At 46.2% G+C, this 23,306-nt stretch overlaps 1 protein-coding gene across 19 annotated transcripts in view; it reads left to right on the forward strand.

The window, feature by feature from the left end:
* The window catches only part of HIVEP3 (HIVEP zinc finger 3), a 399,795-nt gene that overhangs the window by 348,521 nt on the left and 27,968 nt on the right, over window positions 1-23,306 (forward strand). For all 19 annotated transcript variants that reach the window (XM_075908749.1, XM_075908754.1, XM_075908755.1 and 16 more), the window contains one exon: window positions 15,754-15,929. In XM_075908749.1, coding sequence (XP_075764864.1) covers window positions 15,754-15,929 — 176 coding nt within the window. The remainder of the gene's footprint in view (window positions 1-15,753; window positions 15,930-23,306) is intronic.

Raw genomic sequence — 23,306 nt, forward strand, 5'->3', positions numbered from 1 at the left:
TAGCTGCAAACTGCTGTCCCCTAGGTGCAAGGCTGTTTCCCCCAGAAACACACCACGGCTCTTGGAACAGGTCCCTGGCTTTCTGCTTCCTTCCTAAGTGGAGTTTGCGGGAGGGATGTCTGGGCTCCGCAGTGAGGGTGTTCGGAAAAGTCCAGTATTTGTCTCAAAGAAGCTATTCCGCATCATGCAGCATCTCGCGTCCACTTCCAAAATTCTTTGAAATGAAGGTGCTTCCTGTTTTTTCAGATGTCACAGGGTCTCTAGTTGAATGGGGTGTCCAGCAGGCCAGTAGTTTATGGATGAGTCTGCAAGATCCTGGTTTGGAGGAGCAAATGCAATTCATTTTTCCCCCGGGACCCTGCTGGAGCCTGCTGCACTACGAGAAAGCGTGTTTGGGTTTCTATTGCTAAGTAACACACGGATGAAGATCATTGGCTTAGCAGCTAGTGAATATCATCTTCCCCCCAAACCCCACACACCTACATAATTGGCTGGGCCGAACAATCCCTTCAGTCCAAACTAAAAAGAAGACAATGGCCTGAAGTTCCCTCATGGATAAGCCTGTCAGATGATAACCTCCAGGGAGGGAGTGGACAAAGAGAAAGGGAAGCATTAATCAGACAATTCTCCTGAATTCCACTGATGTCATTCCCCATTGCTTTCTGACTGGGGGCAGGAGCAAGGATGTTGGAAATCATTCTAACCCCCGCCCTACGCACACAGCCTGTCACCGCGTTGGTGGTTTGGGGAATGGACCAGAGTCCAGGAGGCTGGGAGAGGAAACCAGGGACAAGCTACGCTCATCCACCAATGCAATGTGTTTGGTTTGCAGCATTTATTGGGTTTAATTTTTGTAGGGGTGTCAATTTCCTCAGAGGCAAGCTCCCAGCCCCACCTCCAGACCTGCCCCTAATGCTGAGGCCCCACCCCCTCCTGGAGAGGGGAGGGGAGTGGTCACATGCACGCTCACCCCAGCCTCCCCAGCCCCGGAGCACCAGGGGAGGGAGGAGGGCACACGGTTCCAGCCTCCCCACCTCAGAGCACAGGGAGGGTGGGTGCTGGAGGCAGCAATACTCTGCCCCCAGAACACCTACAGCAGGTGTTCTGGGGGCAGGGCGTGGGCAGGGCCATGCCTGGCGATTTGCGTAGGCAATGCCTTCCCCTGCCTAAGCCATTGGCCTCAGATTCCTCCTATGGATATTTGGATGGCAACAAAATTATCATTAAGCTTGGTATTGTAGGTGGAGCTGGTAGCAACCTGAAAGTTTCAGTTGCCTGATGATTTCCATTATAAAGGATTCTTTTTGGGAGAGAGAGAGAGAGAGAGAGATTCTTACACCTCCAGTGTTTGCAGCAAGCTTTTGAAGAGTGCACAGGGAAAAAGCCCTGGGGTTGGAAAAGTGCCTTTTCTTTGCTCCATGAAATGACATGGAGGTTTTGCTGAAATACAAACTTCTGAAAATCACAATTTTTTTCAATTCCATTGCTCAGGAAAATTGTGGCAGCTACCAACACAATAACTAAACATGAATATTGTCTCTGGCTCAGTACAAACTGCATCCCAGCCGCAGCAGCAGGATCGGAATGGGGGCATATGAGGTTAAGTGCCAGTAACTTCTCCTCTCTCAGCCAGTTAAAGTAGTTCTATAGATAGCTCAAGGAGAAGAAGCCACATCTCTGAGCATTCACCCATTGCTGATGGTGTACGATTTAGTGGGCTGTTATAGTGATGCATAAGGGAATTGGGTTTTACCTTTTTCTTTTAAAACATCTTAGAGAGTTGCACACAAGAGTTATGCTACAAAGACAGGATTTAGAATGCAAAATCAAACACATGAAAATTAAGGTTGCACAGGAAATCTTCAATCTAGCATTTCCTAACCTTTTGAATGCTTGAATTTGCAACCGGAATAAAGTTAGTTTAATGTGTCATTTTTATATGTAATATATATTAAAGCTTGTAGACAGAGCACAGAACTTGGAGTCAGGACTCCTGGATTCTCTTCCCAATTCTGTCAGTGATTCAGTGTGAACTTGAACAAGTAATTTCTACTCTCCATGTCTCAGTGCTTTCATCTGACAGATGGTGTTGATATTGCTACTTCCTTAGCTTTGTAAAGTGCTTTGAGATCTATGGTTGAAAAGCACCATGCACGTGTCTAACTGTCACATACATTTTGGAATGATGATAGGGTCAGTTATTTGGCTCTGTTCCCTTGATATTATTAAGTGTCTTTATTTCATTTACTTAAATCTCTGTTCACATTGTAGCTGTTTTGCTGATCTGTTCTATGTATCACTCTTGGATAACCATTGAGGTGTGGATTGTAAATAGGGAGAGCAAGTGGGACATTTTCCAAGGGAATGTTTTTATTAGAAATGGTGAATAATAGAATGGAGTGCATTCCATGGAAATGGATCACTTTTGACGAATCTTTTGAAAGAAACTGGAAAGATGTCATTTTTTTCTGTCAGCTCATCTGCCCACTTGTCGACCTCCTGGGAGGCAGGGGATATATTTCATTTCAGAAACATTGAAAGATTCCTGCAGAGGGATTGTTTGACGTTTCTGAATTGAAGTGTTGTGAAATTTCATATTTGCCAAAATTTCAGAGATTTGGCTTTTTGTGCTGAGTCAGGATAACTTTTTCCCCAGTGAAAGAGATCTAAGATGGATTTATTTCTAATGAGTTGAAGCACAAGGAGCTTTGTATCAGATTTGGCACTGGCAGATAGCATACATTACTGTCAGTGGTTACTGATTTTTGTCCCATGAAAGAGGCATTCAGCTTTTATAACCTTGATTCACATTGGTGACAGGGACCAATATGATAGCAGCACTGCTCTGTGTGGCACTTATATGGCCTGGTGGCAAGTGTAAACTAAACTTTTATTAGGAATGGAGAAGTGAAGCAACCTAAACCCCTGAGACTGGAACAGAACCTGGCAGAGAAATGGAGGGGTTGGCTGCAGAGTCTTCTGATTTTTGGAAGCAAGAGTCATTGCAGAGAAATGAGAAAGAAGGACATCTTACATGCTTCTCCATGGGCCACACCTGGATGTATTGGAGGTTTACCGTACTTTTCAGTGGGAGCCCCTAAATATAGTCATCCAAACAGTTAGTGCTACCTGAGCTACGCAAGAACGTCACTCAAGAAAGGGGCATTTTCTTTACAAGAAACGTGCTGCCCGGTGAGCTCATTAACCATTATGGTACTGACCTGCAGACAATGCTGAGATGTGAATTTGAGCAGATGGACTAGTTAGTAATGGACTAATTAGCAACTGAACATGAGCGCCCAGAGTGATGCCGTGAGAATGATTAAAGGGTTATAAAACCTGCCTCGTAGTGATAAACTCAAGAAGCTCAGTCTGTTGAGCTTAACAAAGAGAAGGTTCAGCAGTGACTTGATCACAGTCTATAAGGACTGCATGGGACAGAGATTTAACAATGGGCTCTTTAGGTTCACTAAGCAATGGCTGCAAGTTGAAGTTAGATAAATTCAGACTGCAAGGAAGGCATAAAGTTTTGCTTACAGCCTTGTTGTAGCTGTGTTGGTCCCAGGAGAATAGAGACAAGGTGGATGAAGAAATATCTTTTAATGGACCAACTTCTGGTCAGACAGTCAACAGTGAGAGTAACTAATCATTGGAACAATTTAGAATGGGGTGTGGTGAATTCTTAAATCAAGATTGGATGTTATTCTAAAAGATCTGACCAGGAAGTATTTGGGTGAAGTTCTTTGGTCTGTGCTGTACAGGAGGTTAAAGTTGATTATCACAATGATCCCTTGGAATCTATGAAGAACGATGAATTTTAAGGGCTAGTGAAAATTTTGCTCCCAAAATTGTCCTTCCCATATGAAAACATCCGCGAGCTGTGAAAGAACTAATGAGGATTGCATAAAGATTGAGTCCGACGGTCAATAAAGAGCAGAGACAATATTTGTTTGAAATAAATGTGGAGATCATTATAAACATAACTAGCCAATTAGCCTGTGATAAGACGGGATTTTCAGGTCTTCTCTCCTGAGCTCTCTTGCTCCGTCTCTCTCCCTCCTCCTACTGCCTCCCCCCCCCCCAGCTCTCCTCCGCCTCCTGCTTCTCTCTCCGTCTCTTTCTTTCTCTTCTCTCCCTCCTGCCTGTCACTCTCCCTTTCTCTTTTCCTCCTCCTCCTGCCTCTCTCTCCCCTCCGTTTCTCCCTGCCCCCTTTCCCCTTCCCTCTCGCCACGGCGCTTGGCTGAGTGCTGCCTGCTCAGCCGGGCTGCCGTGAGGGGCGGGAGGCAGGGCGGTGACATACACAGCCAGGGGGTGGGGCTGTGTACATCACCACCCCGCCCCCCCTTCTCCTCCCACTGAGGGGGAGCCCAAATGGCCCCTTGCACTGCTGGCTCCCCGGCAGCTTGGCGGAGGAGCGCAGTACTCAGTTGAGCACCACAGTGGGAGGAGAATGGGGGGCGGTGACGTACGTGGCCCCGCCCCCTGGCCATGTACATTACTGCCCCGCCCCTCCTCCCCCGTGGCGCAACACTCAGCCCAGCTGCCACGGAGGGAAGGGAAGGGGGGCGGGGTGCTGACGTACACAGCCAGGGGACGAGGCCGTGTACGTCAGCGTTACAGGCGCACAGACACTGGGCTACTATATATATGATGATGATGTTTGACAGAAAGGATTTAGTGCAAGCTCTGAGCACAAAAAGCATAGAAATACAACCCCCTCACCCCCCCTCCCCCCCACACACACAGTTGTGTATATGAAGCTCATGGTCTAAACTGTAAGAATGATATAGAAAGCCAATTCTTTGAATCTTTTGAATAAATGTACACAAGGGGTTCTACAAGAGATTGGCTTTTGAGACTGGCATTAAAAAGGGGGCGAAAAGTGAATTTCAAAAGACACTGGGGGCTATTTATCATGATATCACAATGAGCATATCCCAAGGCTAAGTGGCTAGAAGATGTCAATATCAAGATGTGAAGTTGTTTCTACCTCTTAGCTTATGTGACAGATGCCATTTGGTAGACTGCAGAATAGCAAAATAGGAAGTCCCATACAGCCTTGAATAGAAGAGCAGGCTGCAGATGACCAGTACGACTTGTAACTGACCAGGATATAAAACATTTTCTTAAAAAATGTGATGTGGGGTGGAATGGACTGGGATATAGTTAGTATATGGTACGTCACATTGATACCAGTCTAGGGTGCCTCTAAAACTGCAGGCACATGTAAAAATGCCATTAGCACAGCAAAAGGAAATGATAAAATTAGATATTCTTGAGAGAATTCAGAAACAGAATGAGTGAGCTAACAGCATGGTTGCCAGAAGAAACCAAACTTTCTGGAACAGATCCAGAAGGCCTTATTCAAGGCCATCAAACAGACGTGCTATCCCATGACATTCAGCTGTACAAAAGGAATAGAAGGCCCCTGAAGGAAGCCATCCACAAGCTCTGGATAGTGGATCAATTTCAGCAGCTGAAGAAGCTACTGCAAAAGGAACTGTTTTCAAGACAGGAAGTATCAGATGGTTTCCCGTGTCAGTCAAAAGCCACTGACGGTCAGATGATCATCTCATCTCCTGAGGGTGGGGGTGTCAGGTCGTCTATCTTGACCTCCATTCTAGACCATCTCTCTGGTACAGTTTATCAGCTGGTTGTGCTAGTTCGTGGTGGTTATTTTTGGCTCATATTTTATTTTCTTTGCATTTGGATTTTCAAAAAGAAAAGTGAAGCTGTAGCAGCACTCCAGGAATCAGCGAATACTGTCCCTGTCATGCTTTTGTGCTCCTGACCCAAATCAGCTGATTGGTGCTAGGAATAAAGTTAAGTCTTCAGCTAGCTTTAGAGATCCAGGTGCCACACAGCTGACTGGCAGAGCACCCACAGCCAGCAGGATGTGTTTCTACTGATGGTGCACATTAGGTGCACAGAACAAAATTTATTCCACACACGAATGGAAAAAAATTAGAAGGGACGTTGGATGAGAGTGCCATCTTGAGTTGTATAGGCATTGAGAACACACATATTCAGTAGCAATTGTTTCATTTCTGTATATTGATTTTTGGGTGTAGGGATACATTGTTTCTCCAAAAAGAGAACAAAAACCAGGTGTCTGCAGTACTCCTCTGCTCTTGCAGTTGTGTTTAACTGAAGGGAGATCCAGAAGGAGACTGGAATGTGTGCAGAACAGCCATATTCAGCCCTGCTCAATTGTAGCATACTCTGTGCAGGAGACTGAAGCTGGTGCTGTCTTGCAGTGAGTGTGACAGATTTGCAGTATGGTTTGCTCTCTGGAGAAGGTTTTATACCTCGGGGCCAGACCTTCGTCTGGTGAAAATTGGTGGAGTACCACTGAAGTTACGGAGCCGTGCTGGCCTGGATGGGGCTGCATATGATGACAAGTAAATGACATCAGTGAGCAGAAGCCAGACCTGGTACCTCTGCTGAAATATGTCCTGAAGATGCGGTCCCTAGAGTTCACCTCATGGAAGGAAAATAACTTTCTCCTTCCACGATATCATTGGTTTGCTGGGCAGTGCATTCACATTGTATAGACTTGTGGTCAAGGCAGCAGACTCCTGGGTTTAGGCACTGCCAGTGACTCACTGTGGGGCTTTGTGCAAATCATTTAACCTTTCTGTGGTCCCGTTTCCCAGATAATAGAACCGACCTCGCCATGGGGTCTGGAGCTAGCTCCACGTGGTAACTTTATGCCCTGACTTGAAGGCCAGTGATTTTAATGCAGTTGCATTGGGTTTCATCAGAGAAGCATGCGGGTGTCCCATTGCTGTTAATGCCATGCCTGGAAATTGCTGGATAGGGTATAAGTGGAAAAGACTCTTATGACTGATACTATTCAAGGCAATCTCTTTTGTGCAGGGATCAAAGAGAAGCAGCGTAAGCTCTTGTCCTCTTTCATATGCCCATGGAGGTTCCTCAAACAGCATTTTATCTTTATCATTTGCTTTTGCCTATTTGGTCTGTTGCCCAACACAGTACTGTAAGGAGCAGCCCATCGAGTCGTAGCCACTTGAGGGTCTGGCAGCGATGCAGTGATACCAGAAAACAAAACAGCCACAGTGAGTGTCACTTTCAGCTTCATAGTAATAGAACAAAAGGGTCGGGTGCCAGAGTCCAAATTTACACAGAGGATGGAGGAACATTCCCTGAAGCATAACAGCGGAGTAATCTAGCCCGTCCCTGGTGTCCCATTTGGGAACATGCCCTATAGTCTGTTTGCTAATGGTTTGTTCATTCCAGTTCGTATTGACATGAGCAGCGGAAGGATAACGCCAAAGTCTAAGGCCAGATTTGCCGGGCCCCTGGGGAAGGTGTGTCAGGGGGTTGGCTGGCTCCACACTCTCACAAGGAGCCAGGCCTCAGGCGGAAGCAGTGGGGCTGTGGGCAGCCAGCCCTCAGAGCTGCCCAGAGCATGCAGCATGGTGCTCCAGCAGCAATTTAAAGGGCCCGGAGCTCCACCCGTTGCCACAGCAACAGTGGCGGGAGCCCTGGTCTCTTCTGAATCACCGGGCCCTGGGGTGGTTGTCTCCTTTGCCCCTCCCCTCCATCTAATATCCAACCTAGACCTCCCCCACTGCAACTTGCGCTCATTGCTCCACATTCGGTAGACCAAAAAACCTGCTTAGCATTGATGTGGCTTCATACCACTTCTGTTGCCAGCATCGCTTGCACATGTTCACCAAGTGAAATAAGCTATGTTAGCAAGAGCTATTTTAGCAAGTTCTCAGATGACACTAAGCTAGGGGGAGAGGTAGATACGCTGGAGGGCAGAGGTAGACTCCAGAGTAACTTAGACAAATTGGAGGATTGGACCACAAGAAATCTGATGAGGTTCAACGAAGACAAGTGTAGAGTCCTGCACTTGGGATGGAAGATCCCAAGCATTGTTACGAGCTGGGGACCGACTGGCTAAGTAGCAGTTCTGCAGAAAAGGACCTGGGGATTACAGTGGATGAGAAGCTGGATATGAGTCAACAGTGTGCCCTTGTAGCCAAGAAGGCTAATGGCATATTAGGTTGCATTAAGAGGAGCATTGCCAGCAGATCCAGAGATGTCATTATTCCTCTTTATTCGGCTCTGGTGAGGCCACATCTGGAGAATTGTGTCCAGTTCTGGGCCTCCAATTAGAGGAAGGACGTGGATGCATTGGAGAGGGTCCAGTGGAGGACGACCAAAATGATTAGGGGGCTGGAGCATATGACCTACGAGGAGAGGCTGAGGGAGTTGGGTCTGTTTAGTCTGCAGAAGCGAAGAGTGAGAGCAGCCTTCAACTTCCTGAAGGGAGGTTCCAAAGAGGATGGAGAAAGGCTGTTCATAGTAGGGATGGATGGCAGAACAAGGAACAACGATCTCAAGTTGTGGTGGGAGAGGTCCAGGTTGGATTTTAGGAAAAACGATTTCACTAGGAGAGTGGTGAAGCATTGGAATGGGTTACCTAGGGAATTAGTGGAGTCGCCATCCCTAGAGGTGTTTGTCTCGGCTAGATTGGGATTGGTCCTGCCTTGGGCAGGGGGCTGGATTTGATGACCTCCTGAGGTCTCTTCCAGCTCTATGGTTCTATGGTTCTATGCCAGTATAGCTGCATCTACTCTGAGGCTTTTTACAAAAAATCACTCCCCTAACCAAGGTCACTGGCAAATATTTCCAGTGCAGACCTTGCCTAAAGGCTGCTTCAATGCACTTTTCAGTTTGAAACCAATCTAGATAAAGCATACAACCCCCTACTGTGAATGCAGCTAAACTGGCATGAGGGTGTTTACTAATAAAGCATTTCCATTTATGTATGAGAACAAGCTGTACCTGTGTAAGGCGCCTTTATACCATTGTGATTGTGCCCCTACTAAGGACTGGATGTCTTAAGTCAGTCAAAAACTGTGTGTAGAACACAGCAAGTAGATGTCACTGCCAGGAGCTTTTGCACATATTCAGCCTAAACTTTTCATTTCATAGTTTCACCCCATAATTTCAAATGCCACCCCAAATAGTTTCTCTCCATCATTAGCATCCATGAAATATTTTATGACAGAGAACATCTACCCACCTCTCTTTTAGCCACATTCCACAGATACAGGTGTGTTAATCTTTCCTTACCATGCAGTCCCCGCAAACCCTAAGAAATACTTTTCTCGCAGTTTCCTCCAGTTTGCCTCCATCTTTCAGTCCGTGAAGAACACAGCAATGTGGTGTCATTGGTCAGAAGGAGCGCCTGCTTGTGGGTGTGATCTCTTGGTGCCCGCACCCCAAATCACATCGGTTTGGGTGCCATATTGCATAGCTCACTGGCTCAAACTGCTACCGTGCCTTCTGAAGCAAGCACCGCTACTGCTAGCATCTTATTTAATGTGCTTGGTTTCGCTGGAATGCTGGGGAAGCGTTGATCTGCTTTTGATCTGCTTCTAGAACAACATCCTAACCCCAGCTTGTCTCCGTTTGGAAGTAGCCAGCATGCGCCCATTTAGCCTCAGCAGTGCCAACGGCATTCTGACAGCAACTGAAGGAGTCTGTGACCATGGAAAATGCCTGGTAGTGCCACTCTCACCCACCTGCCCTTTCACATGCACAGAAAGGAGGGAAATTACGACAGGTGATCTGCCTGTGGGACACAAATCAAGGCTGTTGTAAACTGCAGGGATTACGGAACTCATCTCCCAGCCATCCTCCGTTGCAGTGCCCTCCTGCGCCCTGTCGTTCCTACTCTGCTCAAGCCCACCCTGCGACGCGTGAGCTGCTGGCATTCGTTTTAAAAATTGTCTTTAGAGTTTTTCAAACTCCTGGCTCACCGTATGGTACGCAACAGAGCAGAGACCTGGAGAGAGAGCTCCGTTTAATGGGAGCTGTTAGCCCATCAGCACCCACAGCTGTCAACTATCGCCAGCTTCTCAACTGGCCGAGACAACGTCATGTGTTTTCACTGCATCAGGAGCAGCGTGACTCACTAACGATGCTGCCGGCTGCCATTTAATGAGAATCCTGTTATGTGGAAGCCTGGAGGAGGCCCAGAAGTCGGTGTCCCTGTTTTCAGTACACTTCTCCTAAATGCTTGCATACAGTTGTTCTGCCCTATTAAACAGTGTGGTGGATAAAGCAATTCCTCTGTAAAGGGCCCTGGGAGCTTCTGGAGGAACATGCAATCTACAGTGAATATCACAGAGTGGAGAAATAATCATTTCTGGCACATATCTAGCACTTAACATCTTTGAATCTCCGAGCGTACATTGATCACTGTTAGCTATTTTAAAAATGAATAAAATGCATCTTTAGCTGGTTGTCGCGACTGCCATAATGCAATTGGTGTCTGCGTTTGTTAGTGCTGTCTTGCTATTGATTTTTAATGCTTTCAGATAGTTCCAGTGTAATGTTTCTTGATGAGTGGCAGCCTAATATAAGGACAGGATCTTCTTTTAACATTTATTTACATGCTTTCCGCTATCATGAATAGCAGATTTAATGGGCAATGCATCAACAAGATAGCAATGAATAGAAACACAATACTGTCCTAAGGGCCATTAGCTGAGACGCTCCTAACTAATGCTGTAAATTAATACTAATGGTACTTGTTCTACTGGGTCTTTCCCTCCAGTCTTAGTTGTTTGCATGAGAGAGGTTTTACAGGGTTAAGGGCCTCAAAAGCACAAGAAGCAAGGGGCTTAACATGCAGCAAGGGAGGTTTCGGTTGGACATCAGGAAAAACTTCCTGCCTGTCAGGGTGGATAAGCAGTGGAATAAATGGCTAGGGGGTTGTGGAATTTCCACCACCGGAGATAATTAAGAGCAGGTTGGACAGACACCTGTCAGGGAGGCTCTCGATGGTGCTTAGTTCTGCCACGAGAGCAGAGGACTGGACTTGACCTCGCAAGATCCCTTCCAGCTGTCGTGTTCTGTGACTCTACGCAAAGCAATTGTATGCATGTGGAAAGGTTTTCTTGCCATCTCCATGGACGGTGCAATATCAGAGATAGCAGCAGCCTTCATTAGCATATGTAAATAGAACCCGTAGGCATGTTCAGGAATGAATGAAGGCAGGGCCCAGTCCTGCATGCCTTGCTCAATGAAGGGATGCTCCTGCTTCTGTGGCATGGCACAGGGTGAGCTCAGCAGCCCCTTGCCGTTTCTCTGATGGCGTCAGACCATCTCACAGGGCCCTGCGCCGTCACCCCCTCCCGTCGGACTTCTGCTGCAAAACGTGGGGACTAGCTTTTTTCTCCCCTCCTTCTGTGTCGTCTTCAGTGCATAGCAGGTGTTCCACCCACAGTACGGCCTGACTAAGCAGTGGGGGTGGGGAGGGAGGGTCAGGGAAGCTTGATTCAGAGTACAAAGTGGAAATTGAACCAGTTAGCCATCAGTGAACTCCAGCTTGCCAGTCTGAGCTCATAAAGATTCTTTTCTCTGCCAGCACAGGGCTTCGAGGATGACTTCTTCTAAGGTGCAGACTAGTCTTGAAGCCTTCCCACACGAGGCTGCATTGTTTAAAATGTGTTGATCTTCCTGGAAATCATGTTTTTGGGGAGGTGAGAAGCATCCCTCTGGGCCACTCTGGTTAAAGGAAGCAGCTGTGTTTGATCATCTCATAGCTGTTTTCTGATCTAGGTTGGACCTCCCTGGTCCTGCACCCTCGTGACCTGAGCGGTCCCTAACAAGGTTAATTAGTTTAGTCAAGATCAGAGAAATTATCAGCAACTTCAGAGGAGCAAAAGTCAGGTAACTGAGAACCACAAAAGATTTACGTTGCTTACCAGAGTATTCTGAGTTCCAAGGTACTATGGAAAAGAAGCGCAAACTTGCTGACACAAACTTAAACTGTGAGTTGTGGAGGAATGTGGTTGCAGTAAATGCTGTCGAACAGGAAAGTCCCCTGTTGAGGGTAAACCTTTAAGTAAAATGGTCTCTCATTGATTTGTTTGTCTGGCGTAAATTGTGTGAACATATTAGACCCACAAAGAAAGATGGCAGCAGCCTCCTAATGATGTAGTTATCTCTAGAGCCCTGCAAATCTGCAGATACCCACTTTATATCTGCGGGTGCCAATGCCGATATCCAAATGCTGATATGCACAGCTCATTTTTGCAGATATGGCTGTGGATATAAATTTTATATCTGCACAGGGCTCGTTACTTCCCCAAACATGTCACTGGGTAGCAGTTGGAGGGCGTTTTCAGCAGTCCTCTTTGGAATTATGGCACGCTTCGGATTGGTTTGGTTTGGTTTCTTTAAAGTTCTCTGTTTCTTTTGCCCCCCTCAAGACACACTAAATGAGTGGGGCAGGAAACCCTTCTCTCTAGGCAGACTCAGCCTCAATGAATGTCAGATCAGCTGCAATGTCTAATTTCAGCTCACATTGTGTGCTTCTGTGTCCAGGAGAAGTCAGCTACTGACAGCATTCATGATGCTAACAGGGCTGCTGGACACAAAGGAGTTACTCAGAGCGTAATTAAGACTAGCACATGTCCATGGCTGGTAAAGGAGCAGTTTTGGTGTTCAGTGGCAATGTGATGCATTGCTTATCCCCCAGGAAGAACTGAATAGCAAGAGGGCCTGGAAAACCAGTTAAATCAGGGGAGAGGAATGTGCATTCCCTGCTCTTCCACCGAGTGTCTGGACAAGGGCCATTGGGCAGCTTTGCCGCTTGCTTTGGATGCCTCAGTTTGGGGTTATGTTGAAGTAGAGCTTGGCCAAACCTGTGCACCTTTGATCTCTTCTGTGGATCAGAAACACAGGTGTGGCTTGAAAAGGAGGCTGCAGGCATTCGTATGTATCGCCAACAGCGGCGAATCTGCATGAGAGGGCTTGACTTTATCAGCACCAGGGGTGTGTTATTGAGAACTGGTCTCGAGATGAGGGAAGTTGTCATCAGTCCTTACGGACTGGCGCTGTTTGGTCCTGTCTCCCCCTCACGGATAAAGTCTCCTCACCCGAAACTCTCTAGATCAGTGGTCCCCAACCTTTTGGGGCTGCCAGGCACCCGGGGGCGGGGCCACTCAAAGGCCGCACATCTGGGGGCAGAGCTGCACATGCGCCGCGCGCTGAGGGGGCAGGGCCAGCACATGCATCTTGCGCCCGGAGCCGGCACCAGCATGTGCCACGTGCCCGGGGACGGGACCAGCCCAGATTGTTTGGCGGGCACCATGGCGTCTGCGGGCACTGCGTTGGGGACCACTGCTCTAGATACTGGCTTTACCCAAGCCAATGATCAGCACCCCTCTGCAAAACAGCTAAAGTCTATTGGTTGTCCTTAAGATCTTCAGCATTGCCTTTGCAAGTAGCTGGCATTCCTCCTGTAGCCATTGCCCCAGAGGTATGTCAGATACAGGGCTGATAGCCTGATATTCCTTGCTTAGAAAAGAACCTGTAAAGATTTGGCAGCACACTATGTGCCTGTGTCACAGGGGCGTAGTGCGGATGTCAGTAAATGTTCATAATATGCTGCTATGGCAAAGCAGGTCAGATGTCAAGCTCTCCTCAGCCCTCTTTGAACAAGCAACCGGGACATTTCCAAATATCTCCAATCTTCCCCACTCCTGAGAATTGATTCTCATGCGATCGCTGTGTTTGACGACGCTTCAGTGCCCTGCACAGCTCCTTCTCATGGGAAAGGATGGGGGGCTGAAAGAATTGTTGTCCTGATCTGAAAGGAAACTCTCCTTTATGCTGAGGGACTGCGCTGGTGAGAATGACAGCCCCAGATGTGCTGGTGAGAATGACAGCCCCTGGATTCTCAGTATTCAAGGCCAGGCTGGATTTTCTGTCAACATTTTTTTCTCTTGCTTCGTGTTTGCCTGGATCTACCTAAGGCCGCGTCTACACTTAATCTGCTACAGCAACACGGCTCCAGAGCTGTAGGACTCCAGCAAAGAGATTCATAATGGTGACAGGGTGGGGGTAGTGCTGTCTCTTCATTGAAGTTGTTCCACTTCCACAATGATGTCAAGTATCAGAGGGGTAGCCATGTTAGTCCGAATCTGCAAAAGCAACGAGGAGTCCTGTGGCACCTTATTTACTTAACAGATGTATTGGAGCATAAGCTTTCGTGGGCAAAGACCCACTTCATCAGATGCTTGTGGTTCCACAATGAGTGGTAGCTAGAACAAAAGAAAGGCTCTGTCAGCCTCACCCTGTATACACGGAAGGTTATATTGGCTCAGAGGCGTAATTTTCCTCATTTCCTGAGCAAGGTAGCTGGGTCCTCCTAGCCTCTAAGTGCTTGTCTACATGGGGACATCCAGGAAAATTAATTAAATAAATGTGTGAGTTTGAAATGGATTCGTTAAACTGCCTTGTGTGAACACATTCATTCTGAATTAAAGTATCCTTAATTTGGTTAATTCCAAAGAGCATTAAACTAAACCACATTAAGTCCATTTTCCTTCTAAGTAACTGCATTCACACAGGGATTTAATATGGCTTAACTGATTCACTTCAAAGGTCACACCTTTAGCTAATTTGGATTAATTTTCCTTTACCTTTCCATGGAGACAAGACCTCACTTATTCCTCTAGCCACTCACTGATATAACTGAGCACCTTACTGTCTTTTTAACAGATTTATGTTCACAACTCTCCTCTGAGGTAGGGGAGAATTGTTATTCCCATTTTACAGGTGAAAAACTGAGCCACAGAAAGCCCAAGTTCTCTCAGTACATCTATAGCAATGTAGGGAACTGAACCTATTTCTTGTGACTTCAAAGCTAGCACCCTAGTCTCTGAAACAATAATGTCAAACTCCTTCAGTATTCAGCTTTGAATTTCTCTGGGTTTCTTTGTATTCCTCAGGCTTTCTATATTACAGACATTTGGTAAGGTTAATCATGCTTTCATTTATCTCAGGGCCCAAATTACTCACGACAAAGTAGCTCCGTGCTGTATTCCTTTTCCATTCTGCTTCAAGGTTGATGGCATTTTTCCCCTTGTAGCTTTGACATTAGAGTTTTTTTGATCAAGATATTTAAAAGCGATTGGTGGTTTTGCATCTTTCAATCTGTGGGCTCCCCGCTTGAGACTCCTGAAGGAGCTCTCATTTTCAGAGTGTGGGTGCTCTGCATTTTCTGAAAAACAGACCTCTTTAAAGTGCCTCAGTGGGACACCCAAAAACAGAGCCACTCAAAATCACCAGCCACTTTTAAAATTTTGTTTATATCTGATTAGCCAGGGGAAGACATTTAGGAGGTGTAGTAGCAAGTCATGCATATTTTTGGACATGTCTGAAGATGTGGCTGACAGTGGTACATCTCACAGTTTTCAGGAAGATGATCAGGATTGTGAGGCAAATAATTGGGTTACTGTCAACTCCCCCCATTTGCCTTGGCTTGTGAGGCAGGAGGGCAATAAAGACAATGATCAGTCCTGTGGCACCTTAGAGACTTAGATACAGTTCCACGAGCTTTCGTGGTCAAAACCCACTTCTTCAGATGAGCATGAGGGAGGGCAATAGGAAATTCAGGTCGTCCTGTAGCTCTGTCACACATTTTGCGATATGCCCCAATGGAGATGAGGGAAGGGAAGCTGTAGATTACACCGCCTTATGCAAGAAGGCGAGACAAGGATTTGATTTAAATGGGCTTGAGAGCTGCAACATATTTTGTGTTTAGCCAAATTATTCATAGCTGGTGACTACGGGTAAATTGCTAGTTCAGCCTGTCACCTTTGGTGTCAGTAACATGCCAAATTGATTTAGGAAAGTTGTTACTTCTTTTGAGGTGGGAATCTTTTTTTTTTTTATCATGACACCTGTCGCTCATAGGTACAAATCAAACGAAGAGTATGTGTATGTGCGAGGCCGCGGAAGAGGGAAGTATGTATGTGAGGAATGTGGAATTCGCTGCAAGAAACCCAGCATGCTGAAGAAACACATTCGCACGCACACAGACGTCAGGCCATACGTCTGCAAGTACTGTAACTTTGCATTTAAAACCAAAGGTAAGAGACAGTCAGCTCCTAGCTCCTCTGCTTAGTGTATTGACTTACTGATCAAACCTATCTGGGGGAACTAGTAACAGGGAAGGAAGGGCTTTCCTCGACCCTGGGAGACCCTAGGATTGGGTGGGGCGGTGGCAAGAGGGATCTGTAATTGGCTGAAATTGCATGAACTGAACAATGCTGTGTTTTGCTCGAATGCGTCTTGCTGCGGCGCTGCAGAGACAGTGACCTCACCTAGGAGTTTTCCTGCAGCATAGCAATGGTGCTGGAATCCAGTCTCTGTTTTTCAAGATAAAGGTCCTGAGCAATAATTCCAGTAGTGACAGAAGCCCCATTGAAAATGGCTTAATCCAACAGCATGCAGCTATAGGAAGCACCTTCATTTTGAGATTCAAACAGTCTCATCACCTGGTCGATAGTCTTTGGTGGCTTTTCATGTGAGTGCTCTCAAAGACCCTGTTTGGGCTGTACATTATCATCTGCATGTGGCTGCAGCAGAATATCCATCATTTCAAATCCGCTCTTCCCAGAAGGTTGTGCCTTCTAACAGGAGGCTTGCAATTGGCACAGATGGCGAGTTGCAACATTTCCCACCCCTAGCCCTCCCATTATTAACCTTCTGCAGAAAACACACCCATGGATGTCTTAATTCTCATGATCGGCCATAATGTGGAGTCATTTGTCATGTGCGCTCCGAGACAGACAGCGCGGGAATGTTCCACAGATGTGTAAAAATCCTCAGCTCAGCATCTTCACTGTCTGACTGGAAGCAATGCAGGCACCCAGGATAAAATTGGCAAAGGGCCTAAGTGACTTAGGTGCCTAAATCCCATGACATGCCTATATGACTTAGGCACTTTAGTCATTTAAGTGCTTTTGAACATTTATCCATATCCACTTCTTCTGAAAGGAATGGCAACTTGTTTCTTTAATTGTGGTATGAGAGAATAATCAGTGACCTTTGAAAGTCATTGTAAATAACTGTATCATATTGTAAATAGCCCAGAGAACTGGGCCCAAGATAAATGTACACTTGGTCAACCAATCAGCATTGGGGACTCAACCAAGCACAGTTAGCTGTGTAGGCGTATGGGCTATCTGCTCCAGGGGGCCTTGATTCATCAAGTCCTTAAACATTGCAATAGGCTGTGGACGTTTCTTTGTGAGGTCAGCTGAAGAGAGCACTGTGGTAATCACTGAGACTGTGTCTACACTGCACCCCTTTTCCGGAAAAGGGATGCACATTAGACAAGTCGGAATTGCAAATGCAGCAGGGGATTTAAATATCCCCCGCTGCATTTGCATGAACATGGCTGCCGCTTTTTTCCGGCTCGGGGCTTTGCCGGAGAAAAGCGCCAGTCTAGATGGGATCTTTTGGAAAATAAAGCCTTTTCCAAAAGGTCCCTTATTCCTCTTAAAATCAGGAATAAGGGGCCTTTCGGAAAAGGCTTTATTTTCCGCAAGATCCCATCTAGACTGGCGCTTTTCTCCGGCAAAGCCCCGAGCCGGAAAAAAGTGTCAGCCATATTCATGCAAATGCAGCGGGGGATATTTAAATCCCCCGCTGCATTTGCAATTCTGACTTGTCTAATCTGCATCCCTTTTCCGGAAAAGGGGTGCAGTGTAGACACAGCCTGGAAGTGTGGCAGTGCTCAGGGAAACAGTGAATGTGAAGCTAAATATAATGCGCACAGCAGATCTGAGTTCCTGCTTTCCCTGTACCCTTGGAGCTCCAAGGTTTTCCACAGACTCTTTTTGCCTTTCTTTCCCCACTGCTCATTGCTGTCTGTCCTCTTGCTTTGCTCCTCTCCTCTGAGGTTTTCCCTGGAGATGGGAGAAGCCTCTTTAGCTGCTGCCCTTCTATGTAATTTCTGTCCGGCTTTTCTTTGGTATGCTGGGATCAAACCATCATTCTTTCCACCTCGCCAGTTACTCTCAGAGACAGAGCTACAAACAGAGAAGCCTTCACTACCCAGTACAGCAGTTGCCTTTTGAAAGGGGCTGTCGCCTGGAAAGGACTTTCCTCCTTCACAAAAACCTCTCCAGCTTCAGCAAGAAGCCACTGAGAGGGAGGAAGTCAGCCAGGAGGGAAAATACGTGCTAGGGGTTAAGGGCAAAAGTATGGTATCGCCAGGCCCGGCGATTGAAAAGAGCGCCGCTGCCATGCTCAGGACCCTTGAATTGCCACCGGAGCGCTCTGCAGTGCACGCTGGGTAACTCTCAGGGCTGGCCGGTGTGGGAGCCCGTGTGGTACATTCTGGGCGGTCCCCAGGCCTGCCCCTTCTCCCTCCAGTTATATTGACTGCGTAGATCATAAATGGGAGTGGGCAGAAGTCTTGTGGTTCTGCTTGTGTAATGTCGTTCCTGTTGATAACCTCAGAACAACCTGAAAGTCGACTCCCTGTGGAAAGCGGGGTTACAGGAGAATACGGCTTATGTAAAACGGGCATCGGGTGACTCAGTAGAACTGCTCCCTGTGTGTCTCTGGTCACGACTGCTTGCTTTACTGATGCAGACATTGGCTAAACTCCGTTTGAGGAGTCTTTGTGACCCATAAGTCCAAGGCACAAAGCACCAACCTTGACTCTCAGATCTCAAAGGGAGTTTGCGGGACTGGTGGTTACAAAGCTCATTTTTTATCATTCTAAATTGAATGCATTTGGATCCAGATTTCATAAGCAGGCTCTCTGTTCTTCGGTGCCGTTTTGTAGCTGCAGATAATTGCAAGGTGCAAGCTACATAGACGCCTTTTTAAAACATCCGTTTTCCAGGTGTACTTTGACTCCTGGTGTAAAATGCAAGGGGGTAGCTCTAGAAGTGTCTTGAGTTCTTCTGTCGTGGGTCTCCTCAGAATGATCTAATGCTAACCATTCAAATATGCTGAAGGCATTTCAACTTTACTTATTTCATAAGCATCACTGGCTTGCTAAAGTTGCTATTTTTGAGACATCTGCATTACAGAAATTTGTAATAATTATTTAGAGTGGAACACGTCTTATGCTTTTCACTATTTGTCCCTTTTGCATTCTGTTCAGCATGGACAATACAGTAAGATGTGGAGGGCAAAAATGGCGGAGAAATGGTTATTTTGGCAACTGTCGATCCAAACTAGATCATATACACGTATGAGGTGTTATCAGGTGCCTGATAAACATACAAAGACCTTTGACATGTACACGTAGGCAAGAATTTGGAGTAGTGGAGGCTGTCCTAGATCTGTGACCCCCTTTAGAAAACCGAATCGGAGTCCAAGTGTAGAGCTGCTGCTAACTGCCTAATGCCCCAGCGAGGATGTTTCTGTCAGGGACACATCCCTTAGTTTTACCAAGAAATACCCATAAGACAGTGGGGCTGAGGTTTTGAGGCACTCTGTAATGGCCCTATGCTGTCGGTTGGTTCTGGGTGCGTCTGTAAGCTGCATTCGACTGGAGGGTCTGGTGGCAACATGACAAGGCTGCTCGTGGCGGTGTAGCTCCTATCAAACACCAGGGTTGCGGCCTTCAGGGAAATGTTTATTAATTTAAGAAAATTATTTGGAAGTTTTGATTTTTCCTTCATGGAAACATTTTGTTGGAAAATCTGGGCTGTACAGGTGTTACTTCAGAAAGTCACACATCTGGTGCAGGTTTAAAGGTGCCTTTACCAATCGTCTTTGGACAGTTAGTATGGGCACTCTTTTAACAACCACCAGCTGAAATCATTGCCATGGCCTTTGTGGCGGTTAACAGGCTTCGTCCTAGGCAGATGAAAAGAAATGGCTCCCCAGCGATTCTCTTGGGAGGATGAGGGAAAGTCTTTTCCTCTGAGCGCTTGTTTCCTCAGGGAGCACAGAGGAGCTACAACTGTTAATCTCCTGTACCAAGACCCTGTCTTTGTTAGAGTAGGAACAGCCGTCTCAGTCACTCTTTGCCTCTTCTAAGCTGAAATTGGTGTTCCCTTTTGCCCAGTGCAGGGAGAATTCCATTCCACGCCCATTTTTGCTCTTGGTCGCTAATCACATTAGACTCCCATATTCTGATTGGCTGAGCTCCCTAAACTGTCTAAATAAACTACATTGAACAATGTGCTGTGGTCCTTGCCACAGCATTTGATTACCATTTTTTTTTGTGTGTGTGTGGTTACAAGGGACAAAAAATATTTCTATTAAAATAAAATATGCTCAAACAATGGGCCTGTTGGCGGAAGATGTTAATTTAATAGTCTAGTCCAGTCACAATTCCCAGACACCAGACTACTTCATGTCCTGAGACATATTATTGTGTTAATTAATTAGACTGCAATTCTTTAAATGAGAGTGTGCAAGGTACTGAGGTTATTGAACATATTTCTATATTAAATACAACAAACAAATGCAATGCAATGTTATGATTGCAGTTTATTATTACTGGGCCAGCAGACTCAGCTGAATGTTAGGCCTGTTTCAGAAACTACTGGATAAATCCAGCTGGCTAAAAACTCAGGACGAGTTAGCTGGTGTTATAACAGATCGCTATATAGACCTTAACGCCCTGAGGCACTTTCTAAGCATTTGGAAAAACGTTCAGCATGACACTGAGCCGTTTCCGAATGTTCTTAGACAATCTCCAGAGATGCTGGAGGAAGTTTTAGGGTGGGAGTGCTGAAAGCAGAGACAATCTTTTTGGATTGTTGTTACTACTTCAAACCAGAGGGTTCGGCAGCACCCCCTGCACACCTCGTTCCAGCACCCGCTTTCCCCCAGTAACTCACAAAGTCCTGTGGGTGTGAATCTTCAGGAAATGTCTCTATGTTCTCTAGTGCAATTGGATGTGTCAGTGGCGTTGGAAATGAGAAAGTGTCCTGACGGTCCATGAATGACTTTCAGCAACATGTCACCAGTGAGGGACTGCTTTGTAGCCTGAGAAATGGGGAGAACAGACTGGCATTAACGATGGTAGCAGAACAAGAAATAATGGCTGGAAGCTAAAGCCAGACACGTTCAAATTAGAGACAAGCCCCAACTATTTAACCAAAAGAGAGTGTAAAACCATTGCAACAAACTGCCTGAGCAAGTGATGGATTCTCCATCTCTCTTCAAATCTTCAGATCAAGACTCAACATTGCACTGGAACACGTGCTTTAGTTAAAAATGAGTTATTGGACTCAATACAGGAGTAACTGGATGACATTCTATAGCCTGTGCTCTACCCAAAGCCAGACTAGTTAATCCAACGGTCTCGTCAGGCCTGAAAAGCTATGAACAGATACAATAATAACTGTGGTTTTTTAATTGAAATTCTTGGCTAGATACAGTGGTATAAACTATTCGTTTTATTGTCTTCCCAGTGAGCGAAATTCATCTCTGTGCAGAGACTAGATCAAGGCCAGTTCTTCACGTAAATTGCCACTGAAGTCCTGTGCCGAGGGCTTACATGGGGCATGATAAAGGTTATTGATGATCCTCTGCAGAGAGGTGGATCCCATTCTTTGTCTGTAGCAAGGGCGTTGTGCTGGCTGCAGCAGAGTTGGTGTGATGCTCAGACACTCATTTCAGTTATATGAAAATCATATAAAGTCCTGGGGAAGAGGGTATGATCGGTGTTGCAGTGCCACCTGGGCCACCTCCAGTATGTTTCATGGGATAGATTTAATAAAAGAAAGAAAAAATGTGACATAGGTGCAGAGTGGCCAGATTAAAATTACACAAGGGCTCTTAACTTCTCCATTACCTGTGTTTTATATTAATTCTGCAACCTGAATGGTGCATTATTAATGAAATTGATTTAATTTCCCTGATTGATTTTAAAGAAGAAATGGCTTCCAATTCCTGCTCAACTGCATTAAGGATTTAAAGAGGTTCACATGTTCTGTCTTAAAGCAGCATAAGCACTAAAGTAAGTAAGACCTTCTAGCAACAGAAGAGCTAAGAATATAGAAGGACAGTTAGGCACTTGTGGAAGTGCACGTGCAGAATATCTGTGGGGGGGTTGCTCTGGTAGCAATCAGATTTAGCAAAATTCTGCTGCTTCAGCATTTTCAGTGGTTCATTGTTTTATTTGGAGCTGCCCAATTTATTTCAAACCAGAGAATACTCTTGAGAAAACTCCTCTCTGTGGATTACCTACTTGGCTAAGTTTCAGTATAATCATTTATACTGTCCAGTATAAATCTCTTTCTCTACCATCTGTCTCATGCCCACACCTTCATATTTATTTTTTACTTCTTTCTAAGGAAGGAAGCCTTTGTAGCTTGACTCTGTTAGTAGCCAGTGCTTGGTTGGGCATCAAAAGGCTGTGAATTCATTCTCCTGAAGTCCTTTCTCAGCTTTTGCTTAGCCATTACTTAAGATTTCAGAGGGAATGTGCCCGAGCAAGGACCTCAGAATTTGGTTGTTTTAGCTTTAGTTTGGGCTCTAAAAACACCAATACATTGCCAAAGGAACTTTGAGAAACAAAATCCCATTATTCTGCAATTTGCTCTAAAAATATCCACCCTGTCTCTCCTTGGTGTAAATCATAGCCCCATTAAGATGCATGGAACCATGCTAATTAAAACCAGGAGAAGATCTGTCCCAGTGTGTCTCAATCTTCAGAAAGAAACAGGGGCCAGTGAGGGACATCCACATTTTGTCAGGTGACAAGAGAAATCTTTCTGTTCCATTCCCCATCCTCTCTCCAGCCTACTAGTTCAGACGTCTAGCTATGATAAGGCATTTTTCAAGAAATGAAGAACCACCATGACCGGGCACCCTTGTGCCTATAATATCTGAGAAGCCAAAGAGGAAGAGCAAAGGAATTGCCAACCCTGTTACTGAAATAGGGGAGGGATTGCGTATCCTGTCCAGCCTCAGAAACAAGTCAGTAAAACGAGGCCCCTTTTGGCGTTCCCGCCATGAGCTACGCGTTCAGAAATCGGCACTGCGATTGCACCTGCCCAGCCTGCCCAGCCTCCATTGCAAGAGCCTGCTGCATAAATGTTCACACGCGTTGCTTATTTCGTGCACAAATGGGGGATTTGCACCCAGGTTTTTGCAGGCACAGTATAAGCACCGCGGTGTGGAACTGGGGTCCTGTCTGACAAAAGGTGGGGGGGAGGCGAGCTGACAGGAAAGGGGAAGGAAACGCTGCATGTAACACACTGCTTTGGTTCATTTCTATTTGTCATGTAGTTGATTTGTTTTGTCAGTACAAAAAGAGTCTTCGTGCTGGCCAGCCAGGGTCCTAGCGCTCAGTGCAGCTCCCCGTCCAAGGCCAGCTCACACTGTAACGTTTTGGCAACTTAATCAGAGTGAAAGAGAAAAACACACCTCCCCGCTGACATCCCTCTGCCAGCCAGACCGCAAATGTAGACAGGGCTCAGGGAGATGGAGTTACTAGCTGGCAGAAGAGTTCCCCAACCCCATCAGTTGCATTTCCCAGC

Source organism: Pelodiscus sinensis, chromosome 25, assembly GCF_049634645.1.
Source record: "Pelodiscus sinensis isolate JC-2024 chromosome 25, ASM4963464v1, whole genome shotgun sequence".
Lineage (NCBI taxonomy): Eukaryota > Metazoa > Chordata > Testudines > Trionychidae > Pelodiscus > Pelodiscus sinensis.